The 20,315-nt window shown below is 33.6% G+C and overlaps 3 protein-coding genes across 4 annotated transcripts; 2 read left to right on the top strand and 1 right to left on the bottom strand.

Annotated features, from left to right (window-relative positions):
• The first annotated feature begins 1,785 nt into the window (after positions 1-1,785).
• On the top strand, positions 1,786-2,898 carry LOC147925743 (putative serine/threonine-protein kinase PBL18). Its single transcript, XM_087492749.1, has 4 exons — positions 1,786-1,843; positions 2,010-2,362; positions 2,446-2,581; positions 2,675-2,898. The coding sequence occupies exons 1-4, from the start codon at positions 1,786-1,788 to the stop codon at positions 2,896-2,898; spliced, it is 771 nt and encodes a 256-aa protein (XP_087348875.1).
• On the bottom strand, positions 2,822-7,408 carry LOC147925744 (DNA (cytosine-5)-methyltransferase CMT3-like). 2 transcript variants are annotated; one of them, XM_087491618.1, is made up of 17 exons: positions 7,061-7,408; positions 6,865-6,902; positions 6,637-6,739; positions 6,142-6,249; positions 5,939-6,058; positions 5,725-5,824; positions 5,404-5,612; positions 5,237-5,302; positions 4,897-5,148; positions 4,746-4,804; positions 4,601-4,667; positions 3,941-4,270; positions 3,795-3,863; positions 3,631-3,717; positions 3,454-3,541; positions 3,228-3,343; positions 2,822-3,125 (listed from the first exon to the last, which is right to left on the bottom strand). In XM_087491618.1, exons 1-17 carry the CDS (start codon positions 7,274-7,276, stop codon positions 2,922-2,924), a joined length of 2,232 nt encoding a protein of 743 aa, XP_087347744.1. In that variant the 5' UTR covers positions 7,277-7,408; the 3' UTR covers positions 2,822-2,921. The 2 variants fall into 2 exon arrangements, with proteins under 2 accessions (XP_087347744.1, XP_087347745.1); XM_087491619.1 differs by having other exon boundaries at positions 3,228-3,340; positions 7,061-7,388.
• Positions 7,409-14,847: 7,439 nt separating this feature from the next.
• Positions 14,848-16,689, top strand: LOC147925745 (homeobox-leucine zipper protein ATHB-13). Its single transcript, XM_087491620.1, has 3 exons — positions 14,848-15,363; positions 15,443-15,828; positions 16,211-16,689. Exons 1-3 carry the CDS (start codon positions 15,228-15,230, stop codon positions 16,577-16,579), a joined length of 891 nt encoding a protein of 296 aa, XP_087347746.1. The 5' UTR covers positions 14,848-15,227; the 3' UTR covers positions 16,580-16,689.
• The last annotated feature ends 3,626 nt before the right edge of the window (positions 16,690-20,315 follow it).

The following is a 20,315-nucleotide window of genomic DNA, read 5'->3' on the forward strand; positions in this document are numbered from 1 at the left end:
CTCAATTATTGATACTTTCACCTGTATACTTACTCGGTTATAGATACACACATATTAAAACTTCTCGAACCAAAATCTTTAATACTACAAAATTGCAAACTACTGGCAGAGAAAGTAATATGAACACATGTATAGTTAATAAATAATGTGTGCTTGTCATCCATCTTTTTTCTTTAAACATCAAAATGAACTCAAACAAAACAAATCAAGATCTTGCGACGTTAATCTTTCTTCCTTCGACCCAAAAATTTACTGAAACAATATCAAATCGCCTATGAAGTCATACACAAAAACATGTTTTAGAGCTCATAAGAGATATAAAGTACAAAGATAGATAAATAAGATATTTTTCAAGATATTAAAAATCAAATATATAATATTTAATAATACTTAAATTTTTATTTTTTATAATATTTTTAAATTTACATGTAGTTTAAATATTTATAAGATTTTAATTTATAGTGTTAAATATTAATGATACTTAAACTTTTGATAGAATATAAATATTTATAATATTTTAAACTTTCTATGGGGATATTTATAATATTTTAAAATATTTTATAGAGTTTAAATATTTAGAATATTTTTGAACCTTTTAAAAGTTTATAATTGTAATATTTAAAACTTTTTAAATTTTTAAATTTGGACGCTTGTTAAATCAAGATTCCTGCTCATTCGTAGTTGGAAGCATATTAGTCTTATTTATAATTCTTCTCACCTATCTAAAACTTTTATAGCCGATGTGGGACGTTGTACATACACTTATTTATAAAAAAGTATTAAATATTGAGATCTTTGATTTCGATTGGTCGTTTAAAATATCTGATTATACAAAATTCTGGAAATTTTAAAAATGTTAATTAATGATATGTCAAACTTCTATTGGATGTTTAAGATTTTTTGTGGACAGCTTTAGGGGCTTATAGCTCATACTTTTATATCTATGTAGGAAAGTTTTAATCATTATAACTGATTATTGGTAATATTATAGACTATAATATAATATAAAAAATTTAGAAGTAAATTTGAAGGTGTATCATTGGAATAATAACGAAGAACCAGACAAGAAGTATGTTTGGCAACAGGGTCAACGAGAATTCTCGTTGAAATGAAGGCTTATGTTTGATGTCAAAATTTGGCAACAGGGTCGAGATTCCGTTAAAATGAAGGCTATTGTCGAGATTCTCTAGTTTCATAAATTACAAAAAAATGAATGTTTCTTTATTCTCAAGTTTCATAATTGTAGACGTTTTAAATAATAAAACATATTTGGATTACATACAATATTTGGGAAAACGTGGATTTTTTTTTGGCAATGTTCGATCGACCCATAGAAAATTAATAATATTTATCCTCGTTTTAATACCTTTAGATATAAAATATTGGGAACTAATGTTTAACATTAATAATACCAAAAAAATATATTGGGAACTTAGAAAATTCCATGAAATTAGTAAACTAAAGATAACTTGGAAGAGGAAAAATGCAAAATTAGAAAGTGCAATGCAACAGACCAAAGTAGTGATGGGTGGTGCACACGTTTTAGGTGTTGACCAACGACAACGACAGACAAAAATAAAATTCATCATCATACAAAACAAACCCTTTTGCTTTGTCTTTATCTCTTTTTTATTTTTCTAATAACAAAAATCCTCTGTTCTTCTTCCTCTTCTTCTAATTTTCTCTGTTTCATTCCTTCTGCTTCTGAGATCCACAAAGTTTCATCTCTGTTTCACTGCTTCATCGGACAAGAAAACATCGGTTTAGTTTTTCTTGATCTCCCTAATGGGTAATTGCTTGGGTTCTTCTGCAAAAGTAGACAACAGAGAAAGCACTTTTGGAGGTAAGATTCAAAACCCCACTTTAAGATGGATCTTTGATCCCTTACTTTAATTCTCTTCGTCTATATGGTTCCGGGATATGTATAAGTACCTCTTTATTCATTAAAGCTTTCTATCATTTAATTCCCAACTATATGTACTTATGTTGATGTCAAAATTTGGCAACAGGGTCAACGAGAATTTCACCTAAACCGAATCACTCATCTCGTCTTTCAAGCCTAAGCATACCTTCATACAGCAACAATAGTTTCACTACTACTTCATCATGGTCAAATCTGACACCAAGAAGTGAAGGAGAGCTCTTACCATCTCCAACGCTTAAGGCGTTTACATTCAACGAGCTCAAAACCGCTACTAGAAACTTCAAGCCTAATAGTATGATCGGTGAAGGCGGTTTTGGTTTTGTCTATAAGGGTTGGATAGGTGAACGCTCGTTGTCACCTTCGAAGCCAGGGTCCGGTATGGTCGTTGCAGTCAAGAAACTTAAATCAGAAGGGTTTCAAGGACATAAAGAGTGGTTGGTAAGTTCATCATCTTTAATCTATACAACCAAACAAGATTGAAGTCAAATAAAATAATAAAGGTGTTGGTGTGGGTTTTTCAGACTGAGGTTCACTATCTTGGGAGACTTCATCATATGAATCTTGTGAAGCTAATTGGATATTGCTTAGAGGGAGAGAAACGGCTTTTGGTTTACGAGTACATGCCCAAAGGAAGCCTGGAGAATCATCTTTTTAGAAGTAAGATTTGGGTTGAGCTAGAGTTACACTCAAGTTTATGCCATATTGACTATAAAGTGTTCTCATTCTTGGTTGTTTTGCTTGTGTGCGTAGGAGGCGCAGAGCCAATTTCATGGAAGACGAGGATAAAAGTGGCGATTAGCGCAGCGAGAGGGCTAGCTTTCCTCCACGAAGCTAAAGTCATATACCGAGACTTCAAAGCCTCCAATATTCTACTTGATGTGGTACGTATGGAAGTTGTTAAAGCAAACAAAATAGTAATTTCTACTTTGTTAAAATCTTGGATGGAAGTTGTTAATTGTTTCTTTAAATCTTGAAATCGTCTTGTAAATGCAGGATTTTAATGCAAAGCTATCTGATTTTGGATTGGCAAAAGCTGGACCAACAGGAGACAGAACCCATGTGACAACTCAAGTGATAGGCACACAAGGCTACGCAGCTCCGGAATACATAGCAACCGGGAGGTTAACGTCCAAGAGTGATGTCTATAGCTTTGGAGTGGTGTTACTCGAACTACTCTCAGGACGTCCCACACTAGACAAATCTAATACCAAAAGTTGTATTGGAAAAAATCAGAAAAATCCTAGAAAACTAAAACAAACAAGAACCAAAAAAAATAAGATCAACGAATGTGAGAAGGTTGTACCTTTTTCTTGGGGACACGACAAACACGCTGATAATCATCAATATTCAGATTCAAGGGATGGTGATCATATAAGACATGCTTTTTAGACTTGAAATTTGTTGATGACCCTAAAACTTCTGTTCAAAAAGTTTATAAACAATTTTTCAATGAACCTCAAGTTGCCACAGTAGTTGTCTTTTTTTATTGCTTTACGTCGATCCCCAAATAACAAAAGATAGAATCTTACCATCTTTTCTAAGTCTGATGAACTGCTGAAATGGAGTTATGGGATCTTTGTCATATGGTATCTCATCCCTCACCTCACTGTTTGCAACCTAAACTCAAAGTAAAACTTAGTAAGACGAAAATATGCTAGACAAATAAACTAAGTTTTAGTCAAGATAAGCCACACATCAAGACTTACAGCCGGTAGATCTGACATTATATCTTCAAGTAAAAGCTTGTCTGCCAACTTCACAGTGTGGCCTTCATTATAGGCTACTGTGTTCCTCTGCATCAAATATAAGCAAAGATGAGTATTTGCTATACACATGGAATAGTAATTCACTGTCTTCTTGGGTCTTTTACCTCAAACTCCACAGGAACATTTCCTCTCATGACTACATCATGAGTTGGAAGTGGGAATTGAGGAAGCATCTGAAACAGAAAGGTGCAAATTAAGAATACCATCTATTCATATATATAGAACAAAGAAATAACATTAAGGGTTTTACCTCACTAGAGAGTGCACCGCATAAGAAGAACCGCATGCGGAACTGAGCAAGACCATATGCACCTGCAGCCATCATTCCCATCCGACTCTGGTAATTCATTTGAATAAGCCGTCCCACAGCGTAACGAGCTAGGTAACCCTTAGCAAACTTCAGCATGTCAACCACATTTTCCATTAAAACGTATTTTGGCTTTAGAAACTCCACAATGTTCATATAAACAAGAAGCTGCTTATTTTTCTCATCGTTTAGAGGCTCCTCTGTGTTCCTGAAGCGGTTATGACCACTGATTCCTTGACAGGGCGGACCGCCGCAAATAACATCAACACCTCCCTAAAATAGTGTGTAGGCATTAGTGTCAGTGACATGACATTCTTATATTTCACAAATAAAGTGAGGACTTCTCTGACAGCTGCCACCTAATCACCAATTCCATGATAGTGCTTTAATCCGCAACTATTCAGTTACTAACTCTATTTAACCCATTCAGCAACTTGCAACTAATTGACACACAACAATACAGTTTTGATGAACAATCAAACACAAACTAATATAAGTACTTTATCAATACATAAGACGTATTTGAGCTTAGCACATAAAAGAACTTTGCACAGGTTTCAGAAATTTAAGAGAGCAAATGTATCAGGGTATTAAAAAACATACTTGTAACGGAAGGATGCCAGATTTATATCCACTTTCAACAAACTCCTTGATCTTTTCCCGGCAATTACTGTTTACAGATAAATTTAGAGATTTTAACAAATTATTGACATATTATTTTAAGGAAAACCCTTTTTCTTATGTTTACCTGAGTCCTTCGATAGGTTCCCATGTATCATGCGAAGGAGCATAACCCAGCCACCGTACCTATTATATCAAAACATCAGAGAAGATTGTGGCTATAAGAAGGCAAAACCATGAAATATAGAGTAAAATTTGTACAAACAGAGCAACAATACCTTCAAATAAAGTCCACTTTTCTTTATATTTTTAGGATCGCCGAAGGTAATACCAATAATCTTTGCCACTGTAAATACCTCCCCATCATCTTCATTTTCACTCTCTTTGCTATCATCTTCATCTTCATCGTCCATCCCATAAAGGTTATTATATTCTTCTGAATTTGGACATTTTCTCAAAGAGAAATGAATGCATAGTTTCTCCCATTCCTTAAGCAGCAACAGGAAATCTTCTGCGGACATGTTTCTTACCTAAAATGAAGTGACTTTTGAGACTAAACATATGGGACTAAATTGAATTGTAAAAAAGGAAAACACAAAGAAATAATGAGAATCGTACTTGTGTTTCTGGGTGGTTATGCTCCAAGCTTTTACACGCATGTGCATTCATGTCGACAGCCCATTTCTTGAGAAATCATTTTTATAAAGCAAAAATTTAGCATCAAAGAGATTAAACAAATCTGACAAACTATTAAACAATATAATTAGTAAGTAAAAATGCCTCACAGTGACAAGGTTCAAACCAGCGAGTTTTGCACCCATGCACAACCCAGTGGACATTGCGCCGCAACCACAGTAGAGGTCAAGCAATCTTGCCTCTCTCTTAGCACCATTGGCTTGGGAAGTTTCGTCATCCTCTGATATAACAGCAGTTCCTCCGTTTACATCATTGTCGCTAGATATTGTTGAACTTTCACTTATAGCCATCATGGTATCTGCACAGTGGAAAGATCTATATATGATTAGTTATCTTCAGAAACTGCAGCATGTCCAATTGACGGTGGAAAGAAATGCTAACTTGAAAGATCAACTGTTAAAAGCACTAACCTTCTTGAAAAGCTTCAAATGTTGAATAAGGCAACAGATAGTTCATATCACAATAATAATCACAGTTTTTTGTTGCAGCGATAGTCTCAGTAGTATTTTCCTGGCATGAGAAACATTTGTAAGTTAGTATCAATGGAAGATTGCACAAAGATACCGAATAACCAAAAACAGACACTATAAATAACAACCGACTATAAATGAAATAAGTACGTACATTTAAGGAAATCATCAAAATTTCAAGCTTTTTGACAAGAGTGCCTAATTCATTTGTATCTCGAACCTTCGAGAAAAACACACGTTTTTCACTTATCAGAGCATTGAGGTTGCCAATTACCTGAAAGTTAAGGAAACCCAAAATTTTAGACAATTAAACATAGAAAAAGAAAAGGTTAAGGACAATAAACTTTTGATTCTTACAGTATCAGAAGCTCTGTAGAACCATTGAGCCGCAAAGTATAACTTCCCGTTAGCCCCTTCGAACATTTCAACAATTTTACAAATGTAAGGCGCGTTTCCCTCACCAGCCTAAATAAACAAAATAAAACTAAACTGTGAGCAGTATAAGTTATGTATAGTAAAGTATCTAATTATTTTGTAAAAGCATAGAACAATATGATAAGCCTCCATCAGTGGTTATTGTTTTAGATGAGATCTCAGCTAGGAAAGGTAGCTATTATCAATGTGTCTTCATTAGCATTTGCAGAAATATAAATCATGACAAACAGAGACAAATTAACAAATTATCCGCCCTGCACTTCCATTTATTCTATAAAAATTAACAATGCTGGCACATTACAAAGTGGTATAAACCCAATAATCATCAAACTCAAACACCAAGAAACATAATGTCTTTCACAATCTGTAAATCGATGCTTTCAAAGGTAATTTTCTCATTCGGAAATAGAGTCATACCTGCACATAAGCATCATCATTAAGCTCATATGTAATGGATTCATCAACAATAGCACGTCTAAAATGGCATCGAGCTCGAATTATCTCTTCAACATCATCATCCCTACAAAACGAAATCACTTAATCAGTCCTTTAAGAAACAAAGTCAAAAACACATTTTTTAATAAACAAAAGTAAAACCGAACTATCTGATTAAGCGCTAGAAGCAAAAGGACTCAAACAACTTACTTCTTCTTTCCCCTTGACCGAGCTACAGGTTTCTTCACCTGAGAACCAAAAAAAAATCAAGAACAAAAGCAAAATTCCTTCAGAAATCAACAGATCTGAAACAAATCCCAGCAAATTTCAAACAGATCTAACCATTTCATACATAACCCACACTCAAACACCCAAGATTCAAGTTTCCGAAAAGTGAAAAAAATACCTCAATCGGTTTGTATCTGTCAGGCCAAGCAGTCTTCGCCTCCGATTCCGGTATAGGCTCGTCCAAGAACCTCGCAATCGGCAATTCCCCTTCCTCGACCACTTCAACCGGCGCTTCTTGCACCGTCTTAGCTCGCTTAGGAGCTCTCTTCCTCGGTTTAGGAGCGGATTTGGTATCGCCGTCGTTCGTCGGAGCTCTCTTACGCTTCGGCGCCATGATTTTTGAGTCGGAGCAGACGAAGAGAACTGAACAGAGTAAAGAGACGAGAGTGAGACTGAAACCCTAGAAAAAAATCGTGTGACGAGTAATTAAATTATCTGAGGAGGTTTGAGGGCGAAATAAGCGCGTCACTCAAGCGCCAAAACTTTTGGGGTTTCGAAATTTTTTGGGAAATTTTAGTTTATTTTTTTAATGAATTTGAAACGTTTGGGCCTAATGAAATGTTGAAGGCCCATCTTCTTTCTCTCACTTTTGCTTTATGAATATGGTAATGAAAGATTATCTTTTCCATATCGATTTATGATTTGTAAAATAATGTGTATGGTTTATGTTAATTTTCGTTTAGTAATCAGATCAAATTTATATAGTTATTTCTAGAATTAGCATATGAAAAATAATTACATGAATCAGATTGAAGATACTGATTACCTACATTTTAAATTTTAAAAATTAACTATTTCCATATTTTGGTCGTTTGGTTTTTTAATTAGTTTGTAATCATTCCCAATGATTAGTGATGTTAAAACGGGTAGGATATCCGTGGGCCTAAACGAGTCAGTTTTAAAAATTTAAGTCCATGGCCCATTTAATAATACTACAAAAAAACAAAAAACTTAAACGAGTTCACTCTTTTAGACCCGCGGGCGTAACGGGTATACCCGAAATTAAACGGGTAGCCCGTTTATTTCTCAACTTGAAACCTAAAAAGCTAAAACGTCGATGTTCCTCACTTCGTCTCTCTCTTTCGATAGATAATTTGTCTCCATCTCCACGAAGCTAAAGCTAAAGCTAAAACATTCACACTCATGTTCCTCACTGCTTCTGGGTAATAGGGTAAGTTTGGTTTTTCTTAATTTTGATTTTGGAGGAATTCGATGGATACTTTGTTAAAATCACCAAACAAGCTCGAATTTTTCGTCCCTCAGTTTCATGGGTTTGAGAGATTAAGCAGTAACAATCCAAACCCTTCAAGGGTTAAGCTTGGTTTGAAGAAAAGGGCTATCAAAATTGGCTCTGGTGTTGTTGTTTCTGCGACTGCGAGTAGTACTAGTGCTTAATTTTAGATGAACCTCTTCTTATACTTAGTTAGTGTTACCATATCTTTGTGATTTTGGATTCAGTTTTGAGTAATTAAGAGTTGTTTAGTTATAAGTATCATAGCTCTTCTCATTGGTGATCCGAATTGGTTTGTTTGGTACTAGTGGGTTTTGTTCTGTTTTGTTGTATCATACAAGTATGAATTCGTATCCAATCTGTTTTATTAATTTTGCAGAATGGACTTAGAAACTGAACATTTGGTAGCAAGGCTTAATGCTCAAAGTGAATATATGGATATGAATGAGGAAGATTGTGATATAGATGCAGAAATTGATGGAAATGAGGAGGAAGAGACAGAACTGCATGGAACATATCAAAGTGAAACTCAATCAACAACTCAAGCAACTCAAGCAACTCAAAATGCTCCACGGAAGAGAAAGTTAACTTCAAAGGTGCGGAAAGATATTGTGTCAGTTGGGATTGAAGATGATGGCGAAGAAAGAGGCAAATGCATCCACTGTAGAACCAAGTTGGTGATCAATACTAAAACACATGGGACTAAGAGCTTGCTTCGTCATTTGGAGAAGTGTCCAAAGAAACCAAAGAATGAAGATAGGCCTCCATATGATCATCAGATTAACCGTGAGATGACAAGTGAGATCATAATTTACCATGATTTGCCATTTCGCTATCCTGAGTATGAGAAAGTTAGAGCTAGAGACAAGTATCTCAATCCCGAGTGTCAACCAATTTGTAGACAGACTACTGCAGCGGATGTGTACAGAAAATATGAGATGGAAAAGGTCAAGCTGAAAGAAGTACTTGCAAACCATCGTGGGCGTGTCTGTTTCACTTCAGACTTATGGAAGTCGTTTAGTGATATCACCACACACTTTTCAGGTTCTAAGTATCCTACTTCTAATGTCTATTTTACACAAGAGTGGAGAATTGAACTGTTTCTGAGGAAATTTGCATCTTGTGATGATGAAGATGTGGCAAAACTGGCTCAGGATATGCAGATTATGTTTACCAAGTATTGGGAGGATTATAGTCTTATTTTGGCAATGGGAGTTGTTTTAGACCCAAGAATGAAACTGCAAATGCTTGAAGTAGCTTATGAAAGAGTTGATCCAACTCTTTCTGCATCGAAAATCAAAAAGCTTAAAGACAATTTGGAGATGCTCTATGAAGATTATAAGGCTAAGTCTAGGACATGTTCTTCAAGTGTTTCTGTAACTCCAAATCCGCATGATTGGATCAATGAATCTCCACTTGATGACGATTATGACAATGTAAGAATGTTGCTTTTGTTGTTTATGTTGCTTATGTTGCTTTTGTTTTTTATGTTGCTTGTGTTGCTTCTTTTCTGTAGGATCTTTTTGAGCTTGAAAAAAGCATCGGAGTTGGAGTCGGCAAGACAAAGACACATCTGGATATCTATTTAGAAGAGCTAAGATTGGAGAGAAAGTCTTTTCCAAAATTGGATGTTTTGTCCTTTGGGAAGGACAACCAGCATCGACTTGGGGAATTAGCCTATATGGCTTGTGAAATACTAAGCATTCCCATCACCACGGTAGCATCTGAATCAGCATTTAGTATTGGATCTCGGGTCATAACTCCTTACAGAAACCGTTTGCTTCCAAAGAATGTTCAAGCTTTGCTCTGTACCCGTAATTGGTTACATGGTTTTGCAGATTATGAAGGTAACTAAACGAGTAAACTCTTAACTTTTACATAAAACTATTTTCCTTAATAAGTGACTTTAATTCACATCTTTAACAGGTAACATAGAGACCAACGATGACATTGGCACAACAGAATGTTCAAGATCAGAATGTTCAAGATCAGATGGGTTTTGATGAGTATGGATCTTAAGATTAGGTGTGTGCTTAAGATGCATCTGAGTGGAATATGCCTTTAGAAGATGATGTTATTGTATTTTGATTAAACAGTTGTTGTTCTATGTGATAGAACTTTTGCTACTATGCCAACACAATCTTCTTCTCTATCCTAAAAATGAAAAGCTTTTCATGGTGAAGGTATAAACGGACCAAATAAATGGGCAGAATATAAACGGAGACATGGTCTAAATGGGCAGAGTATAAACGGGTAAAATATAAACGGGTTCAAAACGGACAGAGCTTAAATGGGCAAGGTAGTCCCATTTTAACATCACTGCTAATGATCACATATTTCTAGAAATAAACACATTGAGAAGAAAAAAGTCACATCTCTAAATGAATCGCATAAATGATGAAATGATTAGACAAATGTTAAGTTTATTAGATTCCATATCGATCTATGATTTATTTAAGTGCTATATTTGGCTTTGAATTAAATCTCGTTTGGAATCAGATCAATTTGTATATACATAAATAAACTTGGAACAACTAAACAGAAACGTGGAAACGTTTAAATGGTAACACTAAACATGAAGGAGAACATGCTACTAACTAATGGAGTAGCTAGTGTTAGACTGTTAGTGTGTTACATTATTTGCAGATAACTGAAATTTTAAGAACAAAAGACTTTTAATTTGGGGATCTCGCCACGCTTGTCGTACGTTATCTCATCACTACTAGACCAAAAGAATTACTCTAACTACTCCTTATTTTGGTTTTATAAAATTGAATAATTTATATGCACCTCTTTAAGTTCATATGCAGACATGGTTCTCTTGGTCTCTCATATGGGCTTGTCACTTGTGTATTGTGTTGTTACTAAAAAAGGGTTGAGTAAGTTGAAGGCATATATATCATCGATGAAGGAAGGAAAAAATAAGTGTATCAGGATCAGAATAATTATGGATGATGATATGAGAATTGTGTTGTGCCTGCCTTTGTCGTGATGGCTGAAATTAGCCAACTTTTGTGCCTTATTTCTTGTCGTGGGTCTACTATGTCTTCTTTGCTTTATTGACATGTTTGTGTTATGCAACAACATACATATATGTATTTAAAATAGATGATATATATATATATATATATATATATATTTTTATGTTTTTCTAATAAAGTAAAGAAGAATCCCTTTATAACTTCTTTTTTTAACCCTTTATATATTTGGTGAGATGTTTTTTTAATTATAATCAAGTTTAGTAAAAATTTAAAAATAAAACATCACACTACAAGAAAATAGCTTAAAACCAATAGGCATATTTGTCGAAAACCATTACCAACGAAAAACAGACAGAAACGTTCGTCGGATCTAGATTATCGGAAAAATTATTCTGTTGGAAATCCATCGGTTATTTCTGACGGATTTCTGACAAAAGTTTAACTGACGGATTTCTGACGGAATTTTTACCGACTGATTTCCGACAGTTGTTTTACTGACGGATTCCTGACGGCTAACGGTTCAGAAATTTCTCTTTATACTGACAGAATTACCAACGAATTATATATATAATTTAAAATAAAAAAATTTAGAAAAATAAAACTAGCATAATTATAAAAATTTAATTAAATTTTTTGTAGTGTCACGATTACATGAACATCACACACGCACACGTTACACGTATACTGTAATGTAAATGTAAGTGTCATGAATACAGTATTTTACACTATGCAGCTAGTTCGCTTACGAGTGGGTGACACGGGAGGAGGGACATATTGTGACTTCTCGAAAACTACGTCGTTGTTGGACTTTCCTAAAATTCGATGTTGAAGTTTTAGGCCATTTATACATTTTTTCATATGGATAGACATTAGTCGAAACATATGCTCATCCCAAATGAAACACGACTGTACAAGTATTCCAAATTTCTAGCAACTTGTGACACTGGCCTTTAACACATATCTTATCATAGTCATACGTACGCTATATATGTTTGTACACTTCTTGGTGATAAGAGTGTATATATGGCGTCTAGTCAAAATCTTGTGAAGAATTTGTGGATAGGATCATAATAACAAACAAGAATATGAAATATGTATAAAATCTTACAACGTCTCTCAGCTTAATTTCCGCAAGTGATCTTCAGATTTTATTGACCGTGGGATCTATAACACACTCCTCGATTGATTGGAGAGCGGCATGAGGTGATGTGTGCATGTCTATAGAGTACTCCAAAAAAAGTAGTAATGAATAGTAGTCTAATCGAAAGCGAAAATGAACGTAAATGTCAAGAGAATCGTGTGGTTGATGATGTTTGAGAAGCCATAATCAATGAATTGATCGAATTGATGGATGAATACGGCACAAGGGATGTTGGAGATGAAGAAATTAAGAAAACAATAATAATAATGATAATAATAAAAGAAAGATTGATTATGGAAAGGAATGGAATAGGAAAGGAGGGAGAGACAAGATAGAACAGCTCTTATGTGGGGTTTATCTAACAGTAGTTGTGTTTGGTTTCTTCCTTAACTTCAAAACCCCACGCATCAGTATCTTTATACGTCTGTCTTTGTACATGCATATATTGTATACACACGCACATATCCATTCATGTGTACATAATCCATATAACACGTCCGCTACTGCTATATAATAAAATCTATTCCTATTATGATTGGCTACAACTTTTGTGATGTTTGAGAAATTTTACTTTTGTGATTTTTATTGACTATATTCCTATTATGATTAGCTACATATATAACTAGCATTAGCAATATAATCAATTGTTTTTTTTTGAATATATTTTTTCGTTTTGGTATCTGTCTTGCTATTGATAGGTTAGGTTAAAGCTGATAGGTTTGTGATCAGATGTGACATGCCATGATATCATAGACAAGATATAGAAGTTCAAATACATATTACAAGAATGTTGACCATGGCTACGTGGGTTGTAAGTCTATTTCCAGTTTCTTCTTTTTTTTTGAATATGATGATTTGCCTTTCGATTCTGTTTTAAATCGAATTTAAATTTATCTTTGGATCATATATATTCTTTTGGATTTATTAAAACTTTGGTGTCCTATGTATTGTTATTATGAACTTTTAACTAAAATCCTAGGTAACAAATAGAGAAATTCATTGGGAATAGTACATTTTTTCTACCTTTTTCAGACTTTCCGTGATATATTTATTAGCAGTGCTGCAGTAGCATTAAATATGTTTTGTATCCTAAACTAAACTATTAAACCAAGGATCTAAATGAAGATGGCACGAGACAAGGTATTATGGTGTAAGACGGATATAATAATATATCTTTTTCATGAATTTTGATACTATTATTTAGAGTGCTCTGCATCATTCCAGTCCACCACACATATAGTCTCTATTTTGAAGCCTGAAAACTAAGAAACTTTAGAATAATCCTTTTATATTATTTGAAAGAAATTAATTCTAGAGTCTACTTGGGGTTACAATTGCTTCTATTTCCTTCTTATTTTTTTTTTTTGTTAAATATTTCCTTCTTTCTTTAACATCAAAGTAATCAAAACTAGCATCATAAAACATCTGAAATCAATAATAGCACTTCTCTCTTCTTCCAAAAAAACAAACAAAAGCAATACTAAGTATTTTCTTGATTTATGAACAGTCCATTTATAGTTCTACTTCTACAGGTTTAAGTCTACCCATAAAGACAATATACGATTATGTGATGGGTCTACTACAGTCTATACGTCCTAGGCTACTAGCGTGTGTAAATAGGATCAACATTGAACCTATTCACTATCCACCTTCCCTACCTCAATATCATTACATTATACTATGAAATTGATTTACATCAATATTAGTATATGAAATGGTAATTGATTCTCTACATAGCCGATTTGTAGTGATTTACATCAATATTTTATTGATTTAATATATATATATAAATTATAAACTAAGTTGTCTATAAATAAATTTGGAGTACAAAATGATAGTTATGATTATATATATAACAAGTAATTGTTGATTGTCAAAAAAATATAACAAGTAATTGTTATGGTTTAAGATGAGCATTGGACCCATCTCATTTGGTTTTCCAAAAAAAAAAGAAGGACAAATCTAATAAAAAAAAGATGATAGATTAGATAAAGATTAAAGGACAAGTATGATGAGTGAGAGAGAACACCTCTCTGCATGTCTCTCCCAAGGGGAAAAAGAAGAGTCCTTTCCTCTCTTACCTTTTTGATTCTCATCTCTTCATTTTCCACATTGTACGCAAACTGAAACCCTTTTTATAATTTTCTTGCATTTTTTCATCATCAAAAAATATGTAATATTCATGCGAATTTGATATGAATGGTAACACAATAAAAACATAAGCAAAAACACTAAACAAGTTTGTTTACCTCTTGATGGTTCTTTTTTTGTTCAACTCAAAGTAGATACTACAGCTCAATTCATATTCAAATAGTGTCCTTTTTTGGTCTAATCTAAATTTGGTTAATCAATGAATTCGCAAGCATCACGAAATTAAATACTTTACTAAGTATACCATGGTCAATTAAATTGGATCCCACGACCACTTGGTTGGAATCAACATTGGTTTTGAAATATCTATCTATAGTGGAAAATAGAAATAAAAACTGGAGTTAAATTAGATATACAACTTTAGCTTAATATAAAAGAAGTTTAAGCTATTTGATCGAGTTAATTTTTTTTTGTTTTTGTTAACGAGAATCAACTGAGTGCGTCTTGATCTATACACAGCTTAGAGAGGTCCTCTCTCTCACTTTCAGCCCTTTCTATATAAAACGAAAAAAAAAGAGAAGAAAATAAATAACCAGAAGTGGTATAGTCTAGGCCGATACATTTCACTATCTTTCTCTCTCTCTCTTTCCTCTTTCTCTTTCTCATTTTGATTCTCCTACTCACACACATTTAAAAACAAAAAAAGGGATTCAGATTTATAAGAGGGTGATGATGTCTTCGAGACAAAGATTGGTAAGAAGAAAAAACTAAAGAGAAACGACCAAAAAAACTCAAGCAAACAGTACTTTAATTTTATCTTCCTGTTGCAAAACAGAAGAAGATGTCTTGTAATAATGGCATGTCTTTTTTCCCTTCAAATTTCATGATCCAAACCTCTTACGAAGACGATCATCCTCATCAATCTCCTTCTCTTGCTCCTCTCCTTCCTTCTTGCTCTCTACCTCAAGATCTCCATGGTAATACACACACACACACAGTCTCTCTCTCTAATACATTCATCTCCTCTGTTTCTAAATGATCTGTTTCTGTTTTCAGGGTTTGCTTCGTTTCTAGGTAAGAGATCTCCAATGGAAGGGTGTTGTGATTTAGAACAAGGGAACAATATGAATGGAGGAGAAGAGGATTATTCAGATGATGGGTCTCAGATGGGAGAGAAGAAGAGAAGACTAAACATGGAACAAGTCAAGACACTGGAGAAGAATTTTGAGCTAGGAAACAAACTTGAACCAGAGAGGAAAATGCAGCTGGCTCGTGCCTTAGGTTTACAACCAAGACAGATCGCTATTTGGTTTCAAAACAGAAGAGCTCGTTGGAAAACAAAGCAGCTTGAGAAAGATTATGATACTCTTAAACGACAGTTTGATGCACTTAAATCTGAAAATGATCTTCTTCAAACTCATAATCAGAAACTTCAAGCTGAGGTAATTATTTATCTACAAAAAAAACTTTAATCTAAAAGATGATATTATTTTTGTTCTAAAAAGATTAAAGATAACAAATTTGGTTTAATAAATTCATAATTTAATTGTTTTACATGTAAAAAGATCATAATTTCAAACTTTTTTTTGGTTAATAATTGTTTAGATCAAGAGTTGCTTTCAGGTAGGGTTAGAAAACTATACGTGGTTCATGACTTTATAAAACATCATTATCTCTCTCTCTTTTTTTTTTCTTCACACTTGTCTGAACAGAGATCTGAAAACAATAGCTTTCTTAATCAGCTTATCACAAAACACAGTACTCTCTGTTTATTTTTTAATAAAATTCGAATCTAATAGTGTTAATTTGTCTCTAATTACGCAGATAATGGGATTAAAAAGCAGAGAACAAACAGAGTCAATAAACCTAAACAAAGACACAGAAGGATCTTGCAGTAACAGAAGTGATAACAGTTCTGAAAATCTCAGACTCGACATCTCAACTGCACCGCCTCCATCAATCGAAAGCACATTAACCGGTGGCCAACCACCGCCGCAGCCGCAGACACTCGGTAGACACTTCTTCCCACCGTCGTCGCCAGCCACCGGGACGACTACAACAATGCAGTTCTTTCAAAACTCGTCTTCAGGACAGAGTATGGTGAAAGAAGAGAACAGTATCAGTAACATGTTCTGTGCAATGGATGACCATTCTGGTTTTTGGCCGTGGCTTGATCAGCAACAGTACAACTGAAACTGGTCTACTTGTCTTTTTCTCTCTTTTTTTTTCTTCTTTTTTATTTAATATATAAATATTTTTTGTATTATGAATTTTGATCAGAAGAACCCATGCATGTTTCATTAGCTCACTTTTGAAATCTGCAAACCAAACACCACCGAGTCTATTTTAGTGTTGAGATGTTAAAAAATGGGTAATAGTCATCTTTACTATATAAAAAAATATCTCATTATGCCCTTAGAAAAATAAAATATGATGTATATTATATAGTATTGTTTTAGTCGTGGGTACTGGCACCATGTGGTCGTAGTCGTCATATTCAGAAGTGGGAAGAAATAAATGGAATGCACAATGAAAAGGACGTTTTCCATGAAACAAAATTATTTATATTTTTGTGTAAATGAGTAAATCCATGAAATAAATTCTGCATATGTCATGATTTGGTCGAGCGGGTTAAATTAAAATATAAAATCGAAGAAAAAAATAAATTGATGGGACAAAATCTAAAGGAGTGAATTTTGTAATCACGAAACCTTACAAAAGACGTACGATATTTAAAATCTGACGATGCAGCAGACCATGAATTTCATAACCCTCTTTTATTCTACAGTCTTCATATTATTCATTTCACCGCGTGTGTGTTTTTGTTTTCTTTTTCTTCAAGAAACAAATTAAGTAACATATTATGAAATAAATTAACCTGTTATCGTGTAAAATAACAACTTATTTGTCAATGACAATGTTACACGTAACATTATATTACTTGATATACAATAATACAAAATATCGTGTCATCAAATAACAACATGTCAATGTATATATTCTCAATATATTTCATCTACTCAAATTCATTATGAGATTCACATATTCTCAATATATATATATAGTTGTTTAAGATGATATGTGATTTTACATAGAAAAGGTTCTAAAATGTGATCAGAGTAAAGGAAGCAGCAAGAGACATAGAGACACACACAGATTCCAAGGGAGATAGAGGAAACGGACAAATAGAGTTGGAAGAAAGCAAGCAAACAATTTGGGGTTGGAAAGTTGTCACACTCCTTTTTAATCGACTCTTCTCCTTTTAACCACCTTTTCCTCTTCCACAACCAAATGGCCGACACTTCTAAACTTTTCGAAATTTCTTAAACAAACCGAAGTTTTCTTTTTTTGGTGATAAATTTAAATTTTCACTGGCTTTTTATGTGTAATTTTAAAAATGTTTGAACCAATCATTATAAAGGACGTGAATTAAATTGCATGTGCTTTGTATAATGTAAGTGTAAGAAGAAGTAGCTTGTTCGGGACTTAGATGCTAGTGACAAAAGAATGCGACAAGAAAAGCTAGAAATAAAAGTTTCTTAAGACGTAAAGATGTGGAGAGACTAAAGCTATTGTTGGCTTAAGGGACGTGGAACCAAAAAAAAAATTGGTTGCCATTAATAAGAGCGGTTATAGTCTCGCACACCGAAACTTTTTCGAAACCAAGAGACTTGAAGTGCAGCTAGCTAGGGAATCCTAAACAAAATAAATAACATAGTTTACTTAACATCTTCAAGGTTAATTACACAGATGAATTTATCCAGATATTTGGTGATAACTAAAAACTACATTGCAAATGTGATGCTATACGCCCCAAAGTTCAGCACGATCTATCTCCGGTCTCTAAAATGACCATAAGAAATTTAAATGAAAAATTTAAAATGAAATGAGTTGGTGCGACCCACTAGAATCACCCACTTCTTTCATAAAGTACAAGTTTCTTTTTAGCTAACCGTGTTTGGTTTGCTTTGCTTTTTTGGTTAATGGACCCTTTGTAAACTTGGATGCTTCAACCACACTTATATGCGTTGCTCACTCTCATCACTAGTTCCACGTAATATACTTATAACTTGTACGACTAGGTAGGAAAGAACTTCCTTGCGTGCATATGTTGCATACTTGCATATGTCTCTATCACTAGTTCCACGTAATATACTTATAACTTGTACGACTAGGTAGGAAAGAACTTCCTTGCGTGCATATGTTGCATACTTGCATATGTCTCTATGATAAATCCTATATCATAGAATCATGCATACATGGGATAAAACATTCTTGAGTTTGATGTCTAGTTGTAAATTGTTGCATTATACGGGGTGTGATTGGTAAACAAAAACAAAGCAATATAAGTGATACAACTTTAAATTTTTACAAATCAAAAAAGTTTTACGAACATTTTTTTCTCATTTTTTTTGTACTGATTTCATGTAAAACTCTTTCTTACAGCTTTGCATTATTCCGTAACACTTCCAGCTTATAAATTTTCTGTACAGCTTTGGATACGTTAATAATCGGATCCACTGTATTTAATATTTTGTGATTAGTCCAAAACTTCTGTTATCACAAGAGTGACAATACTACTATTACTATAAAATATATTATTCATTGAAATATGAGTATCGAATAATAAGCTATAGTGGTCAATGGTATAGAGGTCAATAGGCCACATTTTGCAAATTACTCCTAGGACCCGGTATCTTCCCACCTAGGTCCACCCATGATCTCAATACTTAAACATCACATATATAAATATATACTTAATTACACTAATGTAATTTAAAGAACTGTTTATTATAAACCCATATCATGAAGATGTGGGAAGTGGGAAACTAGCTAGCCATATATGGGTAAAAACATTTTGAAGTTTTCACTTTTCCAAATATCTTACTTTTTATTCATATTTCAAAGTTTTCTATTCAAGTTGTAGATCTATAATCAAGATTTCATATAGACAGAGAATGGTGTGTGGACACAATTCAAGGGTCAAATCCATCAATTCTGCTCAGAAGCGTAATTATATCGACAGGACACTTACTCGTACAATCATATTTGGTGGTTATATATTTTAGGAGTTCACAACGTTTTCTTATAATCGATGATCAAACTGAAGCAAAATATCTCTGACATGTTACGTAAAAGGTTACAAGATTAAACTAATTCAGATGACAGCGATAACCTGAGCGTCCAATGAAAATCAACTTTAAAAAATATGTCGATAATACTATAAATACATTTTAAGTCGCTATAATGATTAGTCGGTGTTTAATTAAAATTGACTACGAGAAACTGTAACTCCTTTTTCACGATATCAAGTTAGCATCTACAATTTGATAACAACCAAGATAATTTACTAACATTTAATATATTGATATTGAGTTGAAAAAGGAAGATAGTAAACTTGGTAGTTTAAAGGAGGGTTAAAAAGTTATAAGAATTTATACGGAAGAAGCAAGCATGTGACAGAATCTGAAACCCTAGAGGATCAGGATGGTGTTGACAAAAAAATGATGATGGGAGAGAGATCAAGTTTGTAAAAATGCGCCATTATGCATTAATTAGTGGAAGAATCTTTATGGGATCATGTGCATTTCCATAATCTAATCTTTTGCAGCTTTGCTGGATATTAATTCCTCATTTTCTATTATAAAATCTCTTTGTAAATTGTAGTTTATTTATTTTCTTTGGCATTTTTGGTGGCAGTGTATCAGATGCCAACATGTATGTTCAACTAGTTTTATAATCATAGTGTAGCTACAACCAAACAAAGAATCACCCGTAAAGAAGAGCTGGCTACGTGGCCATGTGCTTGCTGCTTCAATTCCCTTATTAAACTACTCACTTCCAATGGAAAAATGGCTCAGAAGAATATCAACTAAAAGTAGATAAGATCACAATATGTTGTCTTTAAGCTACACACAAGTTCACTATG

The sequence above is a fragment of the Camelina sativa genome, chromosome 16 (genome assembly GCF_030686135.1).
Source record: "Camelina sativa cultivar CO46 ecotype springtype chromosome 16, ASM3068613v1".
Classification (NCBI taxonomy): domain Eukaryota; kingdom Viridiplantae; phylum Streptophyta; class Magnoliopsida; order Brassicales; family Brassicaceae; genus Camelina; species Camelina sativa.

What these genes read in the sequence shown, in the direction of transcription:
- LOC147925744 (XM_087491618.1), bottom strand. Translation starts at nt 7,276, where the DNA reads ATGGCGCCGAAGCGTAAGAGAGCTCCGACGAACGACGGCGATACCAAA. An exon ending in TCTACAGAGCTTCTGATACT is followed by an intron (nt 6,059 to 6,141) that starts GTAAGAATCAAA and finishes CTTAACTTTCAG; the next exon opens with GTAATTGGCAACCTCAATGC. An exon ending in ATAACCACCCAGAAACACAA is followed by an intron (nt 5,149 to 5,236) that starts GTACGATTCTCA and finishes ACTTCATTTTAG; the next exon opens with GTAAGAAACATGTCCGCAGA.
- LOC147925745 (XM_087491620.1), top strand. Translation starts at nt 15,228, where the DNA reads ATGTCTTGTAATAATGGCATGTCTTTTTTCCCTTCAAATTTCATGATC. An exon ending in TCTACCTCAAGATCTCCATG is followed by an intron (nt 15,364 to 15,442) that starts GTAATACACACA and finishes TTCTGTTTTCAG; the next exon opens with GGTTTGCTTCGTTTCTAGGT. An exon ending in ATCAGAAACTTCAAGCTGAG is followed by an intron (nt 15,829 to 16,210) that starts GTAATTATTTAT and finishes CTAATTACGCAG; the next exon opens with ATAATGGGATTAAAAAGCAG.
- LOC147925743 (XM_087492749.1), top strand. Translation starts at nt 1,786, where the DNA reads ATGGGTAATTGCTTGGGTTCTTCTGCAAAAGTAGACAACAGAGAAAGC. An exon ending in AAGGACATAAAGAGTGGTTG is followed by an intron (nt 2,363 to 2,445) that starts GTAAGTTCATCA and finishes TGGGTTTTTCAG; the next exon opens with ACTGAGGTTCACTATCTTGG. An exon ending in GGAGAATCATCTTTTTAGAA is followed by an intron (nt 2,582 to 2,674) that starts GTAAGATTTGGG and finishes TTGTGTGCGTAG; the next exon opens with GAGGCGCAGAGCCAATTTCA.